Source organism: Peromyscus californicus, unplaced genomic scaffold (genome assembly GCF_007827085.1).
Source record: "Peromyscus californicus insignis strain IS unplaced genomic scaffold, ASM782708v3 Scaffold_16__1_contigs__length_79575227, whole genome shotgun sequence".
NCBI classification, from domain to species: domain Eukaryota; kingdom Metazoa; phylum Chordata; class Mammalia; order Rodentia; family Cricetidae; genus Peromyscus; species Peromyscus californicus.
In genome coordinates, this window is record NW_026294458.1 from 54227158 (window position 1) to 54247061 (window position 19904).

The 19904-nt window shown below is 36.6% G+C and overlaps 1 protein-coding gene across 7 annotated transcripts in view; it reads left to right on the forward strand.

Annotated features, from left to right (window-relative positions):
- Positions 1-19904, forward strand: part of Robo1 (roundabout guidance receptor 1) — a 1006112-nt gene that overhangs the window by 259398 nt on the left and 726810 nt on the right. For 3 of the 7 annotated variants that reach the window (XM_052740988.1, XM_052740994.1, XM_052740991.1), the window contains exon 1: positions 11057-11706. The exons of 2 other annotated variants lie outside the window; for them this stretch is intronic. In XM_052740988.1, the coding sequence (XP_052596948.1) occupies positions 11598-11706 (109 nt within the window). In that variant the 5' untranslated portion in view covers positions 11057-11597. Of the gene's footprint in view, positions 1-11054; positions 11707-19904 lie in introns of those variants that run through there. 2 more of the 7 variants (XM_052740990.1, XM_052740995.1) reach the window with 2 other exon arrangements.

Here is a 19904-nt window from a genome sequence, read left to right on the forward strand (position 1 = left end):
GTCCAATGGGAATATATTGAGATGCGAAATTACAGAAATATGTGTAACACTCATCTTCTCCACAAGTGAAGAGCCCAAGTTTGGGGTTGATAAAACTTTAAAACCCTTACATATATTTTATAAATAACATATTGAGAGACTGTAGAAGCTGGGGGAGTTCAGTACTTTGTAGTACTGGAGAAACTGATCATCAGAGAGAAGAAAATGCTAGTGAAGAGCCTTCTTTGAAGTTAACTGTCAAAGTTATTCCAGAAGCAAGGCAGTAAAGGTCAGAGATAATAATACACATGGTAGTAAATAGAAAGTGTGGCCTCAAAATTAAAGATGATGTCACTGTCTTGGTTAGGGTTGCTATGACTGTGAAGAGACATCATGCCCATGGCAACTTTAATAAAGGAAAACATTTAGCTGGGGTTGGCCTACAGTTTCAGAGGTTTAGTCTGTTATCATTACAGCAGGACATGGCATCATGCAGTGCTAGAGAAGGAGCTGAGAGTTCTGCATTTTGATCAGCAGCCAACAGGAAGTGAGCTGTCACACTGGGCATGGCTGGAGCATATAAGAGACCTCAAATCCTGCCCCGACAGTGACACACTTCCTCCCAAGAGGCCACGCCTACACCAACAAGGCCATACCTCCTAATAGTTCCATTCCCTATGGGCCAAGCATTGAAACACGTAAGTCTATAGAGGCCATACCTATTCAAATGACCAGTCACCCAGGAAGTGTCTGGCACACTGTACAAACTCTAATTTAAATGTTTAATTTATTTATGTAGATTAATCAATGTTTTATATGCATAATATTTATATTTTATTATGTATGATGATCATTATTAAAAACAATTATATACACATACTAATTACAATAGTTGGCAAATTGGCTATACTTCTGAAATATAAAACAGATGCAAGAATATCTAATTACAACTTTGACTTAGGAACATATAAATATGACTATTCCTCAGCCATAATTCCATACCAGGGTGGTATTATGCAAGACCTGTCATGCCTCGTATTTTCTTTCTTTTTCTATGAAAATTACATCAACAACAGAAGTAGCAATATTATTCCTTGGCGTATTATTATTAGTGTCTGCTTTATTTTTAGTAATATTTTAGCATGTTTATTTGTATTCATTTATATTTTCAATCATCCTCCAAGCTAGGTATTTTACTTTTAATCATCATGTTAATGAGCATGAAGTTGAGGACAAAGGGGCTTGTTAAATGTTGCCTGACCATTAGTATGGGGCCAACAGAAGTATTTCTGCTGCTGGACTCTTTTTTCACTGTTGCTATCAGCTGGGCTAGAGGGTCCTTTGGAATTTTGCTCCCATGTCTGACAAAGGTGCTGACTCTCAGTTACTACAGACTGCTTCCCCATTATGTGACCTTTTAGCCACTAGGTGGGCCCCCTGATTCTGACTGCAACAATCTCTAGGCAGAGTTCCAGCACAACCTAAGCATATGGTGCAAGATCTCTTATTGTCCAGCTGCAATGATAAAACAAGATACATGGCTAATCGCAATTCAGCAGTGGAGAAATAAACTTAAACTCTTCATACAAGGCTTGGCTGCTTCATATTTAAATGTAGATGGGACTGAGTAGGGTACTGCTGTCATCTTCAGAGACTCCAGGGTATTCAAGAGAACATAACTTTCTTATCGGTAGACATGTCTGTAGCCTGTGCAATGGCACAGCTGAAAATCAACTGTCACAGAGGCCACAGCCACTAATGAAAAGCAACCTCTGGGTGGGACTATACACTTATTTGTCAGAAATAAAAGTTTTATGAACAAGGGTTGAAGAGTTTACTCTCATTTAACCAAAGGGTAAAATTGGAATGCATCTTCTCTCTTTACAAGGCTGTTTAATATTTTTTTTAAATATACAAACGTTTCCACTGTCAGCGATAAAATTAGATCCTTGACTTCCTTGTTCTAAAACTACAGCGTCTCCTGAATTCTGAAACACCTGTTTAGGTTGAAAAATAATTTTATTTATGGAATGGATGAAATTAGATCATGTCACACAACGCTGTACATAGCTTTCAGACTTTAAAGAATTTATATTACAGTTCTAGCAGTATGCTTACTTTATTCTCAATGCTGTTCTGTTTTGCAATGGCGAATTGAAAGGATAACCATACATTAAAATGAGAATATGAAATGAGAAGTGGGAAAAGTGAAAAAAATAAGAGTAATGGAAGCATTGTGTATCATACATAGAGTCTATATTATGAATTAAACTATAAAAATAATTAAAGCCAGGTATCAAAAGTAGTAATAAAACATTAGTGCAAAGCCAGAAAAAATGTCTCAGTGGGTTTGGGTGATGATTGCCAGGTTAAGTTCAATCCACAGTATCCCCATGGTGGAAGAGAAGAGCAGACTCCTACAATTGTCCTGTAACCTTCATATGTCAATTCTAGTGTGCATACACAAACACACACATATACAATAAATAAATAATTTATAATGGAAAACTCAGTGTTCATAAAGCTAATTTTAAATGTTATATATATATATATATATATATATATATATATATATATATATATATATATATATACTTAATCAGTAAAGTTTAGATCCAAATGTCAGCTGGATGACTTGGATTTAATGTAGAACTTGAGACCATTTCATATCTATGTCCTCCAGGCTTCCTTTCTGATGCATCCTTCAGGAGACTTCCAGAATGAAAATCAATTTCCTGTCATCAATTTCCCAGTTACTATCCAGTCCTCTTATGGTATATTTGGAAGCACAGTTGAAGTTCATTTAGAATTTGAAACAGTGTCTCTTCTTAACTTAAAAATTTGTGTGTGTGAAGGTCATGTAAGATGGGTCACAGGAGCTGTGTTCATCAAGCACAATTTGAAGTGATGTTAATATGTACAAAAACTGCTTGGAAAATAGGTGAGAATGTGATCTCTTGCATCTTTAATTGACTATTATGGACATATCTGTTTGTCAGTGCTCTGCCTTTCTTTACTTTTATTAGTGTCATGATTCTTCCTCATGTGGTCTTCTGTGCCATTTCTCCATTTTTTTGTCAGATTGGAATCTGTTCCTCAAATTGGCCTCTTATGGTCTGTGATACTAACTTCCCTTTCAAATACCATCTAAATTTTATCTCATCTTTTTACTCATGGACCAAATGCTGTAACACCACTCATCACTTGTCCTGGATAACTACTCAATTTGAATTCAACCCAAGAACAAACTCATCTCACAGATCTGCATACATCATTGAGTTTCCAAACCCTTTTAGCATTAAATATTTCTTCAATTCTTTAGTTCCTCTTTTGTTTTCATATTTTCCTTTCTCTAAATTCACCTGAAGTCATGCTGACTAGTTTGCAGACTTATGAGTGTGATTTTGTCTAATTTGTGTTTAGTACCAATCAACAAAATGCCCTTGTGTATTTATGGGTATCTCAATCTCTCATTTGTATATACTTCAGTCTTTCTGATATTCTATTACATAGCAAGGTGCCTAACTAAAAAAAAAAAAAAAAACAGTGTTAGTGCTATTTGCATTAAACAGTTCACTTTATTGCTTGTTAATTTATTCATCCAATTAAACAATTATTGAGACTACATATAAATAGCTATTCTAATTAATAGTGGAAAGAACAGGAGGGTGTCATGGCTGAGAAATTTTTATTGATCAGGGTGTTAGAGTCATAATAAAGTTACTTTTCCAAAGTTTCTTCTATCCAATTTGTATCTTACTTAATACATCTAATCTACTGAATGAATTTCAGGTTACAGAAAGTTAATGTATATAATTTTTAATTCTTCTTCATCTCTAATGTGAAACAGCATTACCAATTTTGTAATGATTTTTGATTTTTAAATGGGGTACAGGGTTTTTTTAAAAAGTAAATTCTTTTAAATAGGTCATAAAAATAAAATAATTTATGCACGTCTGGAAAGACAGGAAAAGAGATAAATTTAGGACCTCATGGAGGAAGTAAAAGGGCAAAAAATTACACAAACCAGTACCATGCAAAGAGTGATTCCTCTGTGGTATTGTATTCCCCCAAATATTGTGCATGCTAATAAACTTATCTGGGGTCAGAGACAGAGCAGCCCCAATATTAAACATAAGGGATAGGTAGTGGTAGCACACGCCTTTAATCCTAGCATTCCAGAGGCAGAAATCCATGTGTTCAAGGATACAGCCAGGCATGGTGACTCATCACGCCTTTAATCCCAGAAAGTAAGCCTTTAATCCCAGGGAGTGGTGGTAGAAAGCAGAAAGGTATATAAGGCATGAGGACCAGAAACTAGAAGCATTTGGCCTGGTTAAGCATTTGGCTGGTTAAGCTTTCAGGCTTCTAGCAGCAGTTCAGCTGAGAGCCATTGGGATGAGGACACAGAAGCTTCCAGTCTAAGGAAACAGGATCAGCTGAGAAGTTGGCCAGGTGAGGTGGCTGTGGCTTGTTCTGTCTCTCTGATCTACCAGCATTGACCCCAATAATTGGCCGCAGGTTTGATTTTTATTAATAAGACCTTCTAAGATTCCTGCTACATTCCTCTGCACCGATATTCCTTTGAATGAGTATCATATTAATGAATTATCTATACGAGATATTTGAGAGGGCCTACAGTGGACTGGATGCTGAGCTAGGGACCTGATTAACAGATGTCCCTTACAAAGAGTGTATTTTATATGAGATAGGGGTGGTATTTTCTTTTTCTAATAGCTTGACTACAATCAATATGCATTACAAAACCAGATCCATAAGTTAAATGTACATGACCATCTGGCCAGAGTGGAAAGTTAGGAACTGTTAACAACTGTTCAAATTGAGTTCTAAATGCCTAACTAAGAACATGAAAATCATGTTGCTAATAAAGCATTTTCCAGAAGCTATGTAATTTATTAGAATGCAACTCTACTAGCTTGTATCACAACAATACCATTTATCTTCTACCACTCGGACAAAAAACATTAGAGAGCAGTGTGGTCGGTAGATGCTATAATGGCAATTAGGGTTTTCCAGACACCTGGAAAAGGAATAAAACCCATAGAGTGAAGAAACTGAGTGAAAAGAAGAGAGAGAGAGAGAGAGAGAGAGAGAGAGAGAGAGAGAGAGAGAGAGAGGAGAAAGAAAGAGACCTCCAAGATGTAGTAATTTGGTTTTGTTGGTTGCTTTTGTTTTTTGTTTTTTGAGACAGGGTTTCTCTGTGTAGCCTTGGCTGTCCTGGAACTGGCTCTGTAGACCAGGCTGGCCTCGAACTCACAGAGATCTTCCTACCTCTACCTCCCAAGTGCTGAGACTAAAGGCATACATGCACTACCAGCAGCTTACAAAGTAAATTTTACACCGAGATTTTATCAGCTTGAGATGACAAATTTCTATCATCTTGTGTTGTTTAAGAGTAAGGAATCAAAAAGCAACCCAGCTGTGCAGTTTTGAGCAAGAGTTTGAGACATTAGGCCTATGAGCCCAATCATGTTATTTTTAAACAGAATTCATCATCTTGCTACCTATGGGCTTAGTCCTTCAAATATGTGTGCGCACACACACGTGTGTGTTTGAACATGTGCACAAGAACCACTTTTGCTTGGAGGACAGAGGGCAACTTCTCGTGTTCGGTTTTTGAGATAGTATCTCTTGTTCATTGCTGGGTACAGCAGTTTAGCTGGCCCATGGAGCTCTGGGGATCAGGATGAAGGTTGCAAAATTTGAACCATCATGCCAGGCTGATCCTCAGATTCTTACTAAGTGCAACACTCCTCATGAAGACCAACTTCCCACAAAGATAGCAGCTTGGACACCACAGAACAAATATCAACAAGAAAGAGCGGGAGAGAGAGCAAACAATACCAAGTGTCTTTTCTCATCTATTCTTAGTCACATTACTATTTCCATCTTGTTTGTGACAGAATTCCAGTCTGCATTTGAGGACAGGAAAATGAAGGTATGATTTTTAAAGAAGAGTGAAAGTGTATAAATAATCAGCTTATTGCCTCAAAACTGATTTGAGAATTAAAGACCACGTGTTTGTGCGAGCAATTTGTCAAATTCTCTGAGAATAATTATATAATTTTCAAATTGTTTTTGTTTATATTTGTGATGTTTGTGGTTGATGTGAACCACGCATGTTACAGCATGCAGGTGAGTATCAGGACAACCTATGAGGACAGCTCACCTCTTGTACCTTTAAGTGGATTCTTGGGGATCTAATGTCAGTGACCAAGTTTGTGCAGAAACATCTTTACTCACTGAGTCATCTTCCTGCCTTATGTATATATTTATCATCTTTAGCTTCTCTCAAGATTATCAGCTCAAACAAGTGTACCACCCTATAAAACATGGAATGGTGATATAACACATGTTAAGTTCAAGAAGTAGCCACTGATAATATGCATTTATGAGAAATACCACTATCTACTGTCTATGCCTTGCAGCATGGCCATATGTCTTCCCATGAAACTAACAATAACTCTTTTAATTTATTTTCTTTTTAATATACATCATCTTGCCAACTCTGCCTCCAGAGCTCTAAAAGATTCACTTTCTCTTGCCTCTACTACTGCAGTGATCTTCAAATGATTTCTACTTACAACTATTAACCTTCCAAATGATTTAACTTTTGGAATGTTAAACATGTGGCTTAGTTCAAATATTTTTTATTTAAGAATTAAAATGTTTAAATGCTATAGTTGAATAATATTCATTTTCCACTCATCATTGGTAGACATGTAGGATGTATCTATTTTTTGGCCATTTTGACTAGAGCAGCAACAAACATGGCAGATCAAGGATCTCTACACTAGAATATAGAGTCCTTTGGTTCCATGCCCAAGAGTCGAAGAGCTGGATCTTGAAGTAAATCTAATACCAGCTTCCTGAGGAACCTTCATAATGAAGTTTAGTGGCTATACCAGTTGGCACTCCCAGCAGCAATAAATGATTGTCACCCTTTCATTGAATTCTAGACAGAATGAGCTGTCAATTATTTTATTAATTATGGCCATCCTGGCTGGAATAAGATGAAATCTCAAAGCAGTTTTAATTTGTATTTTTCTGATGACTAACGGTGTTGAATATATAACTGTTTTCAAACATTTGTGTTTTATCTTTTGAGAACTCTGTTTAGGTCTATACCCATTTTTAGTGAGGTTATTTGTTTTATGATATTCAGGGCTTTTTTTAGTTATTTGTATATAGATAATTGATAAAGATTTGTTTTCCATTCTGCATCATGCTGCTTTACTCAAATGTTAGTGTCCTTTGCTGGGTAGAAACTTTTTAGTTTCATTATACCTCATTTGAAAATTTTTATCTTAATGCCTGTGCTACTGTGTCTTGTTCAGAAAATCTTTTCCCATGCCAATGAGTTCAAGAGTACTCCCCACTTTCTATTCTGTCACATTTCTGGTAACTCACCTCATGTTGAGGTGTTGACTCAGTGAGACAAACAAGCAGATTACTAATAGTTTTACAATCTTATTTTTTTTTAAACGTTGATACACACATTTCTCTTTTCACACCACTTTCATCATTATTTTTTCTACTTGTTTGAAATACCTTTGTATAACATTTTGGATAGTTGCTTAACAAAGACAAAAATGAAAACATCTCTTTTCCCTTGGTGGCTAAGCCTATTGCAATGGTGGTCTTGCCCTAGAACACATTACATGTACTGTATCAACTAATTTTGTTGATGCTGTCTGCAAAATATGTTTCTATTCATATTAACATTTCGTTTTATCATTATAGACATAGATATTTCAATTAAGTTATTTAGGTGACATAAATTGCTTCTAAATTATCCTCTTCATTGAAAAGAAAGTAACTTTTTAATGTTTATGTCCATATCCTCTCAAACCTCTCAATTTGAATTCAGAATCCTCTGCAACTGCAAGGGCCTCACCTACCTATCTCTTTAGTCATCCATTGTTTACAGCTGTCCAGATCTTTCATGTCTGAATGTTTTGCATGTGTCCTCTATTAAGATGTATCTACTTTCTACTCTTTCCACTGTTGACTATGATTATTCCTTCATTTGTCTATGCTTAATATACCATTTCCACAAAAACAACTCAAACCCCAGTAACAATCTCCTTTGTAATTCACCGCTTTCATTCACTGAAGATGTATGTTCAACTTATGCACTAAAAACTAGTATTTTTGTGTACCTACTCCTTCTACACATAAAACCACCGTGCTCAGGAAGTAATGGATACCTATTGATTCCTGATAACTTCTCAATCATTGGTCGAAAGATTCATGCTGGGTGCTCAGAAATAGTTGGGAGAGAACATGACAAGAGGCTTTTAATTCCTCCCATTTATTTTCATGAATCAGGATACATTCTTTAGGTTGGCAGACACAACCATGTTGATGAGTTTCACACTATTCCACTTCCTGAGCTCAGACCTTGGTGAGTTAGCACAGTGAGTCTTTAACGAACAGGAATGATACAATTCACAAAGGCATTTTGCCTTCTTAGTATTGTATGTGGAAGTAGATCTAGACAGATTTAGTTTAGAATATGACTGCCAAGTAGCTGACCTATCAGTTCATAATGTTGTGGCCAACTGAGCCCATGTGCTGATAATCTCCAGCGCATTTGTGCTGAAAATTGGAAGATTTGAAAGTTTGCCTTAGAATGCTTCTAGACCCAGCTTGTTATAATTATTCCTTCTTCGTAGTTTCTCAGTGTTCACCATATACAAGTTACAACAGAAAGTAAGCTTTGTGCTATGACTAACATAGCATGGATTAGAGGAGATCTTGATACTTCTTTTATTTCTTGACATGACTGACTTAACTGACATAGAATGGAGTGCCTAGGGCTCCCTCCTTATCTGTAACATCTTCTTATACTGGTAACCAAAGAACAAAAAGGACAACCTATAAATATTTCATGGCCGAAAAAAATAAGTTATTATGGGTTTTAGATTCACATTTTATGAATTACCATGCATAACTTCCATTGAATAAAATTTCAGAGATGTTATTCTTTACACAGTAATCATTACTAAATTTAGAATCTCAAGAAAACACAAAATTGCCAGGTCATAGATGAGATATATGGCTATTTTTGAAGATACCATTTTTTATTTATTTTATTTAGTCTTTGACAATACCATGCATGTATGCAATGTGTTTTATCATATATAACCCCTCTCTCTGCTCCAACTCTCCTAGGATCCTCCAACATATCTCCCTCAAATTTGTGTTCTCTTTATTTGTTTTAAAATAACTGAGTACAATTATTATTGGTCACATGTGCCTAAGTTTAGGCTATCCCTTGGGGCATGTGCAAGCACCCCATTGGCAATGCCCCCAAAGAAAGGTGAGTCTCTGTCCCCTAGCATCCATGAACAACCCAAAATTCATCAAATCTTTAAGCTAGTGTTCTGAATTCTCTACTTACAGGTTAGTTAGCCATAAGAAAAATGGATAATTATTCTTGGCAAACTCTGAGAAGATGAAGTTCTCTTTATCTATTTACATTAATGGGATTGTATCAGGTTGAGTTGGAGGGAAAGTATTTTAGGAAATTGATAATGGGTAGAAAGATGTGACAATCTGGAAATTCATGGGTTTTTTTTATTTTTTTTGTTTTTGTTTTTGCAAAATGGGGGAATTCTTGATGTAATTAAATCCTATGGCTCATAGTAGTAATTAAAAAGAAAGTGGACTTCTTTGCTTTTCCCAGAAGTCATGTTTGTTCCCTTGTGATTCCTCACAAGTTACTGATGAATCTGCCAGTGTACTTATCTCAGGATAGCAAAATATTGCTGAGGGATATGAGTAGGTTGTGTCTGTGTATCCCACTGAATTTATTTTATGAAATAGTTATTAATACCATAACTGGTATCTTTAAAAATCACTGTTACTTTTATTTATTTATTTAATATCAAGACACTGTCTCCCTCAGTAGCCAAGATGGCTCAAATATATTGACACCGGATCTCCCTCTGTAGCCAGGTTAGTTTGGACACATGAGAATCTTCCTGCTTCATCCTCCCAATAGTTAGGATTATAGCGGTGAAGCTCTAAACCAAGCGATATTTCTTGAATCAAAGACTTGGGGTAATTTAAGTTGGCACTACATTAAAAACATTTTTATTTTGATTCCTTGCCTAGAATTCCAGAAGAGAGTCTGCATTTAGAATATTTTTTATTTTTATTTATAAATTAAGATATCTGACAATACTGATTAAGGGACACACTTGGGAACACTCAACAGAAACTAGTGACCCCTCTCACCATTCATACAGCTATCTCTGTGTGTAGCCACAATCCCCACCTGCCCCTCTTGTCCTATACCAAACCCATTGTGTTTAACTATCTACCTTCTTGCCTACTAGAGACCTTTAATTTCCCTCATCTGTAGAACCAGAACAGAAGAGTGAGTTGCAAGTTACCAGGTATATGTTTTAGAAAGCTATGCTGGCAACTGTGTGAACTCTACCAGGTTAGAGAACATTATTCTGCATGCAGAAGTGAGTGAAAACAGCTTTATGTACTTATTAAAATATTAGCATGTGTTTTGTGGAATCATGTTTTTGGAAGCATAAAATTATGTCATTACTAAAAGTAAGTAAGTGTGTTATAAAGTGGAGGCAAGCAACTATGTCATTACAGAGTTCCAAAAATAATTTAAGGCAACATTTCCATTTGCCCACAGGAAATAGACTTCATCTTAAAGCAGAGAATTCTGATTTGATGAAAATTCTGCTCAGCTCATAAAGTGATAAAAATCATTATGCAGGAAACAGAAGCGTTGGAAGATACCAACATGTATTTACAAAGCAAACGAGTGTTTATGATGCACTGCAGATGATCCCAGAATGTGCCATGCACACTACATTTTGCCTGCTTCATGGAGTGGAGATATTTCTGGCAGACTGTCTTTATATATTATTCTCTGAATAGAGAAATCGAACAGTGCAGGCTGAGTATGAAGGATGGTTGTTTACCACTCCCTCTTTTCAGAGGTATTTTTATCATCCCTCAGCAGCCAATATTTATACATCTAATCCCTTCTCCAAGATGTTAGATAGAGCTCTGAGCTCCAGTGAGGGCTGTTTCCCCCCTTTCTTAACAACCACCTCTGTTTGAAATGAGGTGTGTTTGCAGTGCCAAAATTAAATACTCAGTTTCGTCAAGTACTATAATCAGTGGTACCGAATGGGTAGGTGGGAAAATGCGGAAATCTCAGCTTTTTTCTCTTAACCATGTTATGAAAGATGTTGACAAACATTTGGGAAAAAGTGAGAGATGGCAGGAGCGGGTTAGGAACTGGTGGCTGCAGAAAGACACGGAAAACTGTCAACGTCTCTCTCCTCACATCTGTGCTTATGTAGAGAGGCAAGCTGCACATCTCTTCTAGTTTGGGAGCTTTTTTTTTTTTTTAAACATTCCTGCACAAATCAAATAGAGGCTGAGATGAGCATACCTGTTTTATTTTATTTTATTTTTTTCAAGTGAATGGGGATAACAGCATCTTTGCCCTTCTGGTGACTAAAATGACAGGATTGGCTCCAGGTTTCTATTCGCAATAGGAGCCTTCAGGTTCGTCTGCAACAGGACTCTCCACAGAGGTTATTTTTACTGGCATGGCTGTGCTGTTACTGATGCTGCTGTTCTCAATGGCTGAAATAGCTTCTCCTGTGGGTGTCTCCGGCAGAATGAAAGCTGGATCAAGGTGGAGAGGTGAAAAGAACCGTGAGTAGCAGGATCGTTTTACTGTTGGTTCATTTCTCTCCTTCTTTCCTCTGTATTCTTAGGAATGCATCTTGTCTGCCTAGCTTTTAGTCCATGGAATTTCAAGAGGTTGTTTTAGGATATAAAAATAATTCTGCACATTAAATATGCATGCAGAATAAATGGGCTCCACCTTCTAAGTGCTACACACTGGCAATATTGTTCTGATTCATATTACAAGGAGTTTGGTTTGGCTTTTTTTTTTTTCTAACTCTTACAGTTTCCAGCACTTGGAAGGACTTTGACGGGTAGGTCCTGAGGAAGTGTATTATCATCACCCATATATGAAGTGCAAAGGTTTTGCAAGTGTTGGTGTGGATATCAAAACACTAGCTATGTAATAAAAACTCATATATAATCACTTTGGTCTGAGGGTAATAGGGAAGGAAACAGAAATTACAAACATTACAAAAACTTTGATTTGAATGACTAAGCATTGATGCTTTTTATTTGGAGGTTGGTAAACCTTTTACACTTCAAGATCATTAACTTATTGATTCTTTCCTTGTGCATCGGCAAGCCCTACAATACATCCCTATGAGGTTTGTTTCTGTGTTTATATATTATTTAAAGTACTATTTTATGCTGTAGTTGTAAAACTATTTCTGGTTTTAAACAGAAGAAATAGATTTGGTATGGACTTCTGCACTATTGAGTCCAAACAGCCAACGCCTTTTCTACTTTTTATTATCTCGTAGGGTATCATAGGCTGTTGTGTGAGCATGTGAGTATGTGTGTGGGTAGGCTTATACACATATGGAAAGATGTATTTACCTGTGAACATCTGTATAATCACTTTCCACCAAGTTTTGAAGTATATTCTCAAAGTCCCTGTTTTTATATCTGTCTTTAAAACAGAAAGAGGTAGAAATGGATCCAAGAACTGGTGTGGAGAAAGGAATGTTGCTTTTGAATATAAATGTCCAACAGATGTATGTCAGTCAGTAACCTTATCTATTGAGTTATTCCAGATTCACACTAACCTGGATGCTAATTGTAGATATTACTTTTTTTTTCTTTTTTCTTTTTTTTATTTACAAACTGTATGGCCATGGCAGGCTTCTTGCTAACTGTTCTTATATCTTAAATTAACCCATTTCTATAAATCTATACCTTGCCATGTGGCTCGTGGCTTACCGGCATCTTCACATGCTGCTTGTCATGGCGGAGGCTGGCAGTGTCTCCCCTGCCTTCCTGTTCCCTCCATTCTCCTTTCTGTTAATCCCACCTATACTTCCTGCCTGGCCAGTGGCCAATCAGTGTTTTATTTATTGACCAATCAGAGCAATTTGACATACAGACCATCCCACAGCACTTCCCCTTTTCTTTCTTTTTTTTTTTTTTTTTTCTTTAAGGAAGGTTTTAACTTTTACACATCTCCAAAGTCAGCTTGGTATTTTGGGAATTTGGGCATAGCTTCTCTTACTACTTCCTCCTGGAGGGGGGCGCTGTATCTTATAGAGACACAAAGAAAATTTTAGGATTATGGAGTAGTGGACCAAATATTTAAATATATGAATCCATAGGGGTAGGTGGCATTCTCACCAAACCACTGCATCAACCAATGGCAGATGGAAAATACTTGGGAGGAGGAGACTGGATTTGCATCAAGTGTGTATCTTTTTTGTTGTTCTTCTCATCATACCTTTGGTATTATGGTTCAAAAAGCAGTTAAATACAGCATATATTTCTACTCATGCATTTTTCATAACACCATAGTTTGGTTATTTTGTGTTTTGTTTTGTAAAATGTTGATTCATAGGTATTGTAATTGGGGGTTTCTATTGCTGCAATGAAACCATTCCTTTTCTCAATTGGTGACTGATGGGAGAGGGCCCAGCCCATTGTGGGTGGTGCCATCCCTTAGCTTGTGGCCCTGGGTTCTATAAAAAAGTAGGTTGTGCAAACCATGATGAACAATCCAATAAATGGCACCCCTCTATGGCCTCTACATGCCTCATGTGTCCAGGTTCCTGCACTGTTTGAGTTTCCTGTCCTGACTTCCTTTGTTGATGAACAGTGATATGGAAGTACAAGCCAGATATTACAACTTTTGTTTTCATTGTGCTTATCCATGCTGTGTTCTGTCCTACTGACATGGCTTGAAGGTAGAAATCCATGGAGGACAGATCAATGGGAACTGTAAGCAAGACAGGCTGGAACATTCTAGAACCTACTTACAGTATTTCCATCTAAACTTCTCAGTTCTCAATCCTCACTGGCTTTCATTCTTTTTCTTTATAATTCTTTTTCCTCTTCATTAGAAAGGCAGATATATAGGTCATATATTTACATCACCCAGAAAGTATAAAAAGTTTCTCATTCTGATCAGGTTTTTTATGGATACAAATATGGCCTCAGTATATTCAGTGTTCAAGATATAAACTTGTGCATTTTAGAAGAACAAGAGAGTACATTTGTCTCCAACTTTCAGGGTTCCTAGGAGTTATTCTACTTCCAAAATTTAAATTTAATCATGTCAGCTCATGAAACTGATAGTATTTCTTACTTATGCATATTGTTCATAATGGTGTCAAATCCTTCATAATGATCTTAGAAATCCATGATACCCAGTGTAGTCTTGGCAACTTGTGGTTGACAATAGGCAAAAAATTTATTGTATTTTTCACTTTTCTTCTTGCAGTTACCAAAGACTGAGTAACTAGAAACTTAAGAGAAGAGAGATAAGTTTATCTTTAATATGTAACTTTACTGAACATGATTTGAACTTAAATCTAATGTTAATATACAGTGATATTCTAAAAAATATTCATTATAGCAAAACAATTCAAGTGTAAAATACAGAAACACAAGTAACTATAATTGATTTTGCAGAGCTTAATTTTCACACAGAAGCAAGGCTTCAAAAATAGTGGCATAAAACCTGGAGTGGTTTTGCATGCGAATTGGAAGCCAGCTTGAGCTACAGAAGAAAGTCCTGTGTCAAAAACCTATTCTTGATGTAGCTACGGTCTTGTGCAGGTAACCATCCTATAGTGAATTTATGAGAGCATGTTCAGAAGACACTCTATCATAGCAGCCTTTCCCAACCTCTGACTCTTTCTGTTACCTCCCCTGCAATGGTCCCTGAGCCAGGGAAGCTTGGGGAGGTGGGGTATCTCCTTTAGAACTGTACACTTCGGAATCACTTATGCCCTGCAGCTATACCAGCTGGGACTCTCAGCACTGACCAGGTCAACTACCGAAAGAAAATTCACTGGTGAGGACTGAGAGTTGCATAAATTTCTGAGTATATTAAGTGTGACATCCACTTAGCAAAGCGATAGTGGTAGAGATTCTTTTAGGGCCTATGGCAGCCCGAGCTACATAACATAAGTTGGTAGTGTTTCTTTAGCTTTCCCAAAGCTCTCGGTTCGAATCCAGAGCTCATGAACTCAGCACAGCAGCACACACCTGATAAGGGAGCTCACACCTGGGAGGTGAAAGCAAGATGATTAGGAAATCAGGGTCATCCATGGCTACCGCACAGGTTTAAAGGCAGCCTAAGCTACATGAGACACTACCTCAAAAAAAAAAAAAAGAAAGAAAGAAAGAAAGAAAGAAAGAAAGGACAGTAAGTTTTTTTTTTAAATGCTTAAAATGTAACAAATGGGAAAAAGGCAGAATTCTGTGCTTTATAATTTTAAACAATCATAAAGGCCTCTGCAGTTTAAAAATAGATGAACCAATTTTTTTCAATCCACTACTTGCACTTGTAGCATATACTAGTACCTAGTTTTATACCATCTATTTAATCATATGTTTAGTACACCGCCAATAAGCTCAAGGGCATGGAGTCTTACACACTTTTTGTTTTTCTTTCACAATCTTTAATAAAGACCCAGGAGAAAAGCATTAATTCAATGAAAATTTATTGATTAAATAGTGTATAAATCAAAATACAGTTAAAATTTGAGTTTTATTAAACATTGAGATTATATATAATATGTATTTAAAACCTTAAGCATCTTCAAGCCCTTCCATTATAAATAAACATATTAATTTTTACCTAAAATCCTCTAATAATGTAATAAAAGAACTGAACAAAAATATGATATATATTTAAACCTTTAGATTAAAATAGTACATATTTTTAAAATATGTAGCTCATAGAAACCCACAACACTATGACAAGGAATACAAAATACTCCTGAGAGAAAACACTACAAAAAAATGAGCAGTAATTTCATAATACATCAAAATGTTTTATATCTATTTACACAATGTGACTACCTTAACTTTTTCCATTTTAAAAATGAATAATAATTCCCAAAGGTAAAAATTATAATAAAAACCTAGTGACTTCATTATAAAATATTTAATCAAGAAACTATTGATTCTTTTATCTAAGTAAAAAGTATACAAAGCAAGAAAAGGCATAGGCAGTTAATCTACTAGGGAAATGACTCATTCTTACTAACTAATATTTGTTAAATAAAAATCTGTGCAGAGAAGGACACCTGAAGAAAGTCACCACCAGAATGAAACAAAGTACACAAAATCAGCACAGATTTCATTATGAGTGAGTGTTTAGATTTCAGATTCCAACCAAGTTGACCTCATCAAAATAGATGCCGTAAATATGCATTATTTTTTTTTGTTTGTTTGTTTTTTTTCAAAGTCCAGATTGATAGGATTTCATTATCTTGTAGTTAAATATAGATCTCTGGTATATTTTCTGGAAGGTAATGACACTCTGGTTTTCTAGATACCATCCTTTAACACCTTCTCAGAAGGATGGTGAGGAATATAAAGACCCAGAGGAAGCAGCAGACAGGAGCAGGTGCACAGACCCATAGCCAGACATTATGCAGAGAGAGAGTCTAAATTGGAGATCTCAATTTGGTCCCTCTTCTCAGAGATGAGGAACCCTGCAGAAGGATGAGGCGATGGAAGGAGATAGAGGAGATGGAGAACACCAGGAGAACATAGCTCTCTGAGTCAACTAAGCAGGGCTCAGTTGGGTTCTTAGAGCCTGAAGCCTGCAAGCCTGATGTGGCAAGCAAGGATCTGCACCAGGTCCTCTGCATGTATGTTATGACTGTTAACTTGGAGTTTTTGTGGGATTCGTAACAGTAGGGGCAGGTGTGTCTCTGACTCTTTTGCCTGCTCTTGAGACTCTTATCCTCCTATTGGGTTGCCTTGTCCAGCTTCTGTGTGAGGGCTTTCGCCTTGTCTTATTGTATTCTGTTTTATACGGTTTGGTTAGTATCTCTTAGAGGTCTGCTCTTTTCTTAAGGGAAATGGAGGAGGAGTGGATCTGGGGGAGGAGGGAGGTGAGGGGAAACTGGGAGCAGTGGAGGGAGGAGAAACAGTGTTTGGGATGTATTGTATAAGAGAAGAATCCATTTTCAATATATATATCCCACATACATCTCTGTTCCATCCTTCAGGAGATCAGAAATATGTTTCCGATTCTGTGTCTCTTCTCTCTATTATTTGCTGATGAAAATGTAAAATTGTATAGAAATAAAAGCATAGTAATTTATAAAGAAAAACATAGATCTGGATCACACTATTAAAACTTTAATAAGGAAATGTCCAGTACCTTTTAATAAATATTGTAAATATTAACTTTATTCTTGCCCTAAATTTCTGAAAACTTGTGGATGGAGAGAGATTTCAGCACATACTGCTTTTTCTGAGAACCCAGGTTCAATTCCCAGTACCATGTAACTCCTGATACAAGGGGATCTATTGCCTCTGGTCCACAACTACACTGGCTTTGTGTGCAAATATCCATAAACAGACAAACACAGACACACAGAGCGGGGGGGGGGGGGCGTGGAGAGAGAGAGAGAGAGAGAGAGAGAGAGAGAGAAAGCAATAGAGATACAAGAAAGTAATAGGAGGATTTGGTGGAGGAAGGAGAATCATGGAGGTGAAAGCATGATAATGTAATTGGAGATTAAAGATGATCAAAGTCTATTATATACATGTATGAAATAATAAAGTCAATTTGGTACAGTTAACAGATTCTAATACGAAAAATAGAAATATTTTAAGCAAGCTGGTGATGATGCCACACGCCTTTAATCTCAGCAAAGGAGGTGTATTTCTGTGAGTTTAAGGCCATTCTGTTCTACAGAGTGAATCCCAGGCCAGCCAGGGCTACACAGAAAAACCCTTTCTCAAAAACCAAATGTGTGTGTGTGTGTGTGTGTGTGTGTGTGTGTGTGTGTGTGTGTGTGTGTTAAACAATTAAAACTTGGGGAGCTAGGGAGATGGTTCAGTTGGTTAGACCACTTTTTTAATGCAAGGTTAAGAGATTACAAAATGAATTTGAATCCCCAGTGTCTACATGCAAAGGGACCCCAGCATTGCCTTCACAGAGGTAGACAGTTCATGGGAGCTTGTCAGCCAGCCAAGACTGAATGGCCAGCTTCAGATAGCATGAAAGACACATGAGAGAGTCTCAAGGCAGTAAGGCAAACAGTAGTAACAAAGGATGACAGCTGATGATTTTCTCTAGCTTCTGCATGCCTGTGAAGTTCACATGAATGTGACAGACGATACAACACACATATATATACAGCATATATATACAAAAACCCACCCCCGTACTCTCTCTCTCTCTCTCTCTCTCTCTCTCTCTCTCTCTCTCTCTCTCTCTCTCTCTCACACACACACACACACACACACACACACACACACACACACACATACATACACTCTCTCTCACACACACACACATACACACACACACACACACACACACACACACACACACACACATCATTGTATCTTTGCCCTTAAGATATTAAATCTTCTATACCCTTGGAAAAATAATACTCTATAATACTTGTAATACATTTCTTCTTTTAATGACTTATTTTAGACAACTTATCTCAAGTTCTCAAATGAACAGTCCATGGTTAGTCATCTCCTCCTATTCTTCTGTGAGACGTAAAACAAAGAACTAGAGAATGGTTTTGAATATTACACAAACTCAGAGACAGTCTCTCAGAAATGTTCTGACATCCTCTACAATAAAGCTTTCAAAGCTTTAGAAAATTTATGTAGTATTAAACACCTATTCTCTAATTTGTTTCACCCTGACCTCTTCATTAATAAAAATGTATACTGATATCCACACAGATCAGTACTCTTTTCTTTCATTTTAAAACTCCAGATATTTAGATGGAGTTTTTTTTTATCTTTTATGGAAACAAATAATTGTTTTACTCTTTATTGTTTGTTCTATTTATGTTTCTCAACCAAGCACATTTTATGATTTTTAGAAATATCTTTAAGAAAGACATACTTTGTCTAGTAGTTGAAAGACATATATAACTTAATCATATCACAATAAAGTTACAATGAAATAAGTCATTACTCAAGTCCCCCACTTGATTCATTTATTGGACATAATTTTTCATACAGTATGTTCTGAATAAAGTTTCTCCTCCATCTACTCCTCCCAGTTCTTCCCAACTTCCCTTCCCATCTAGATCCACCCCCTTTCTGTCTCTGATTTGAAAATAAACAGGCATCTAAGGGATAATAATAAAATAAGATTTTTTAAAAAATCAAAATACGATGAAGCAAACAGAAAGAAAAGAGCAAAAGACAATGCACAAAAAAAGGTAGAGACACAAAGACACACTTGTTCACACATTCAGGGGTCCCATACAAACAAAAGAAAAACAAAAATGAAAGCCATAACGCATATGCCAAACCTGTAGGGAAATAAAGTACTGGCCTGAGCAGGAAGTTCACACACACATTCTATGGGAATTGTGAGTACAAGAAATTCATAACAAGGCACAGCTGAATATTAAGCTGTGTACCAACAAATAGTCCATGCAAGATGGCTTACCACTTGACTGGCACTTTACCTAGTCAAGGTATAGCTTTATGCACATCTGGACTCCTTATAACATACTCTTGTGGCTCGCCACAGTTGTTGTTCTTTAAAACAAACAAATAAAATGCTTGTATTTAGTTTTATGGAAAGTCACTGAACTATCTAGTCTCGGGTTCTTGGTTGAGTAAGCAGTGTTGAGTCTGGGTTCCAGCTCATTCAGTAGGTCTTAAATCAAATCAGATATGGGTTGGTTACTCCACAGACGTTGTGCCAATATTGCCCTAGTGTATCTTGGAGGCAGGACACCATTGTAGATGGAAGGGTTTGAATCTGGGTTGGTGTTTATGTTTCT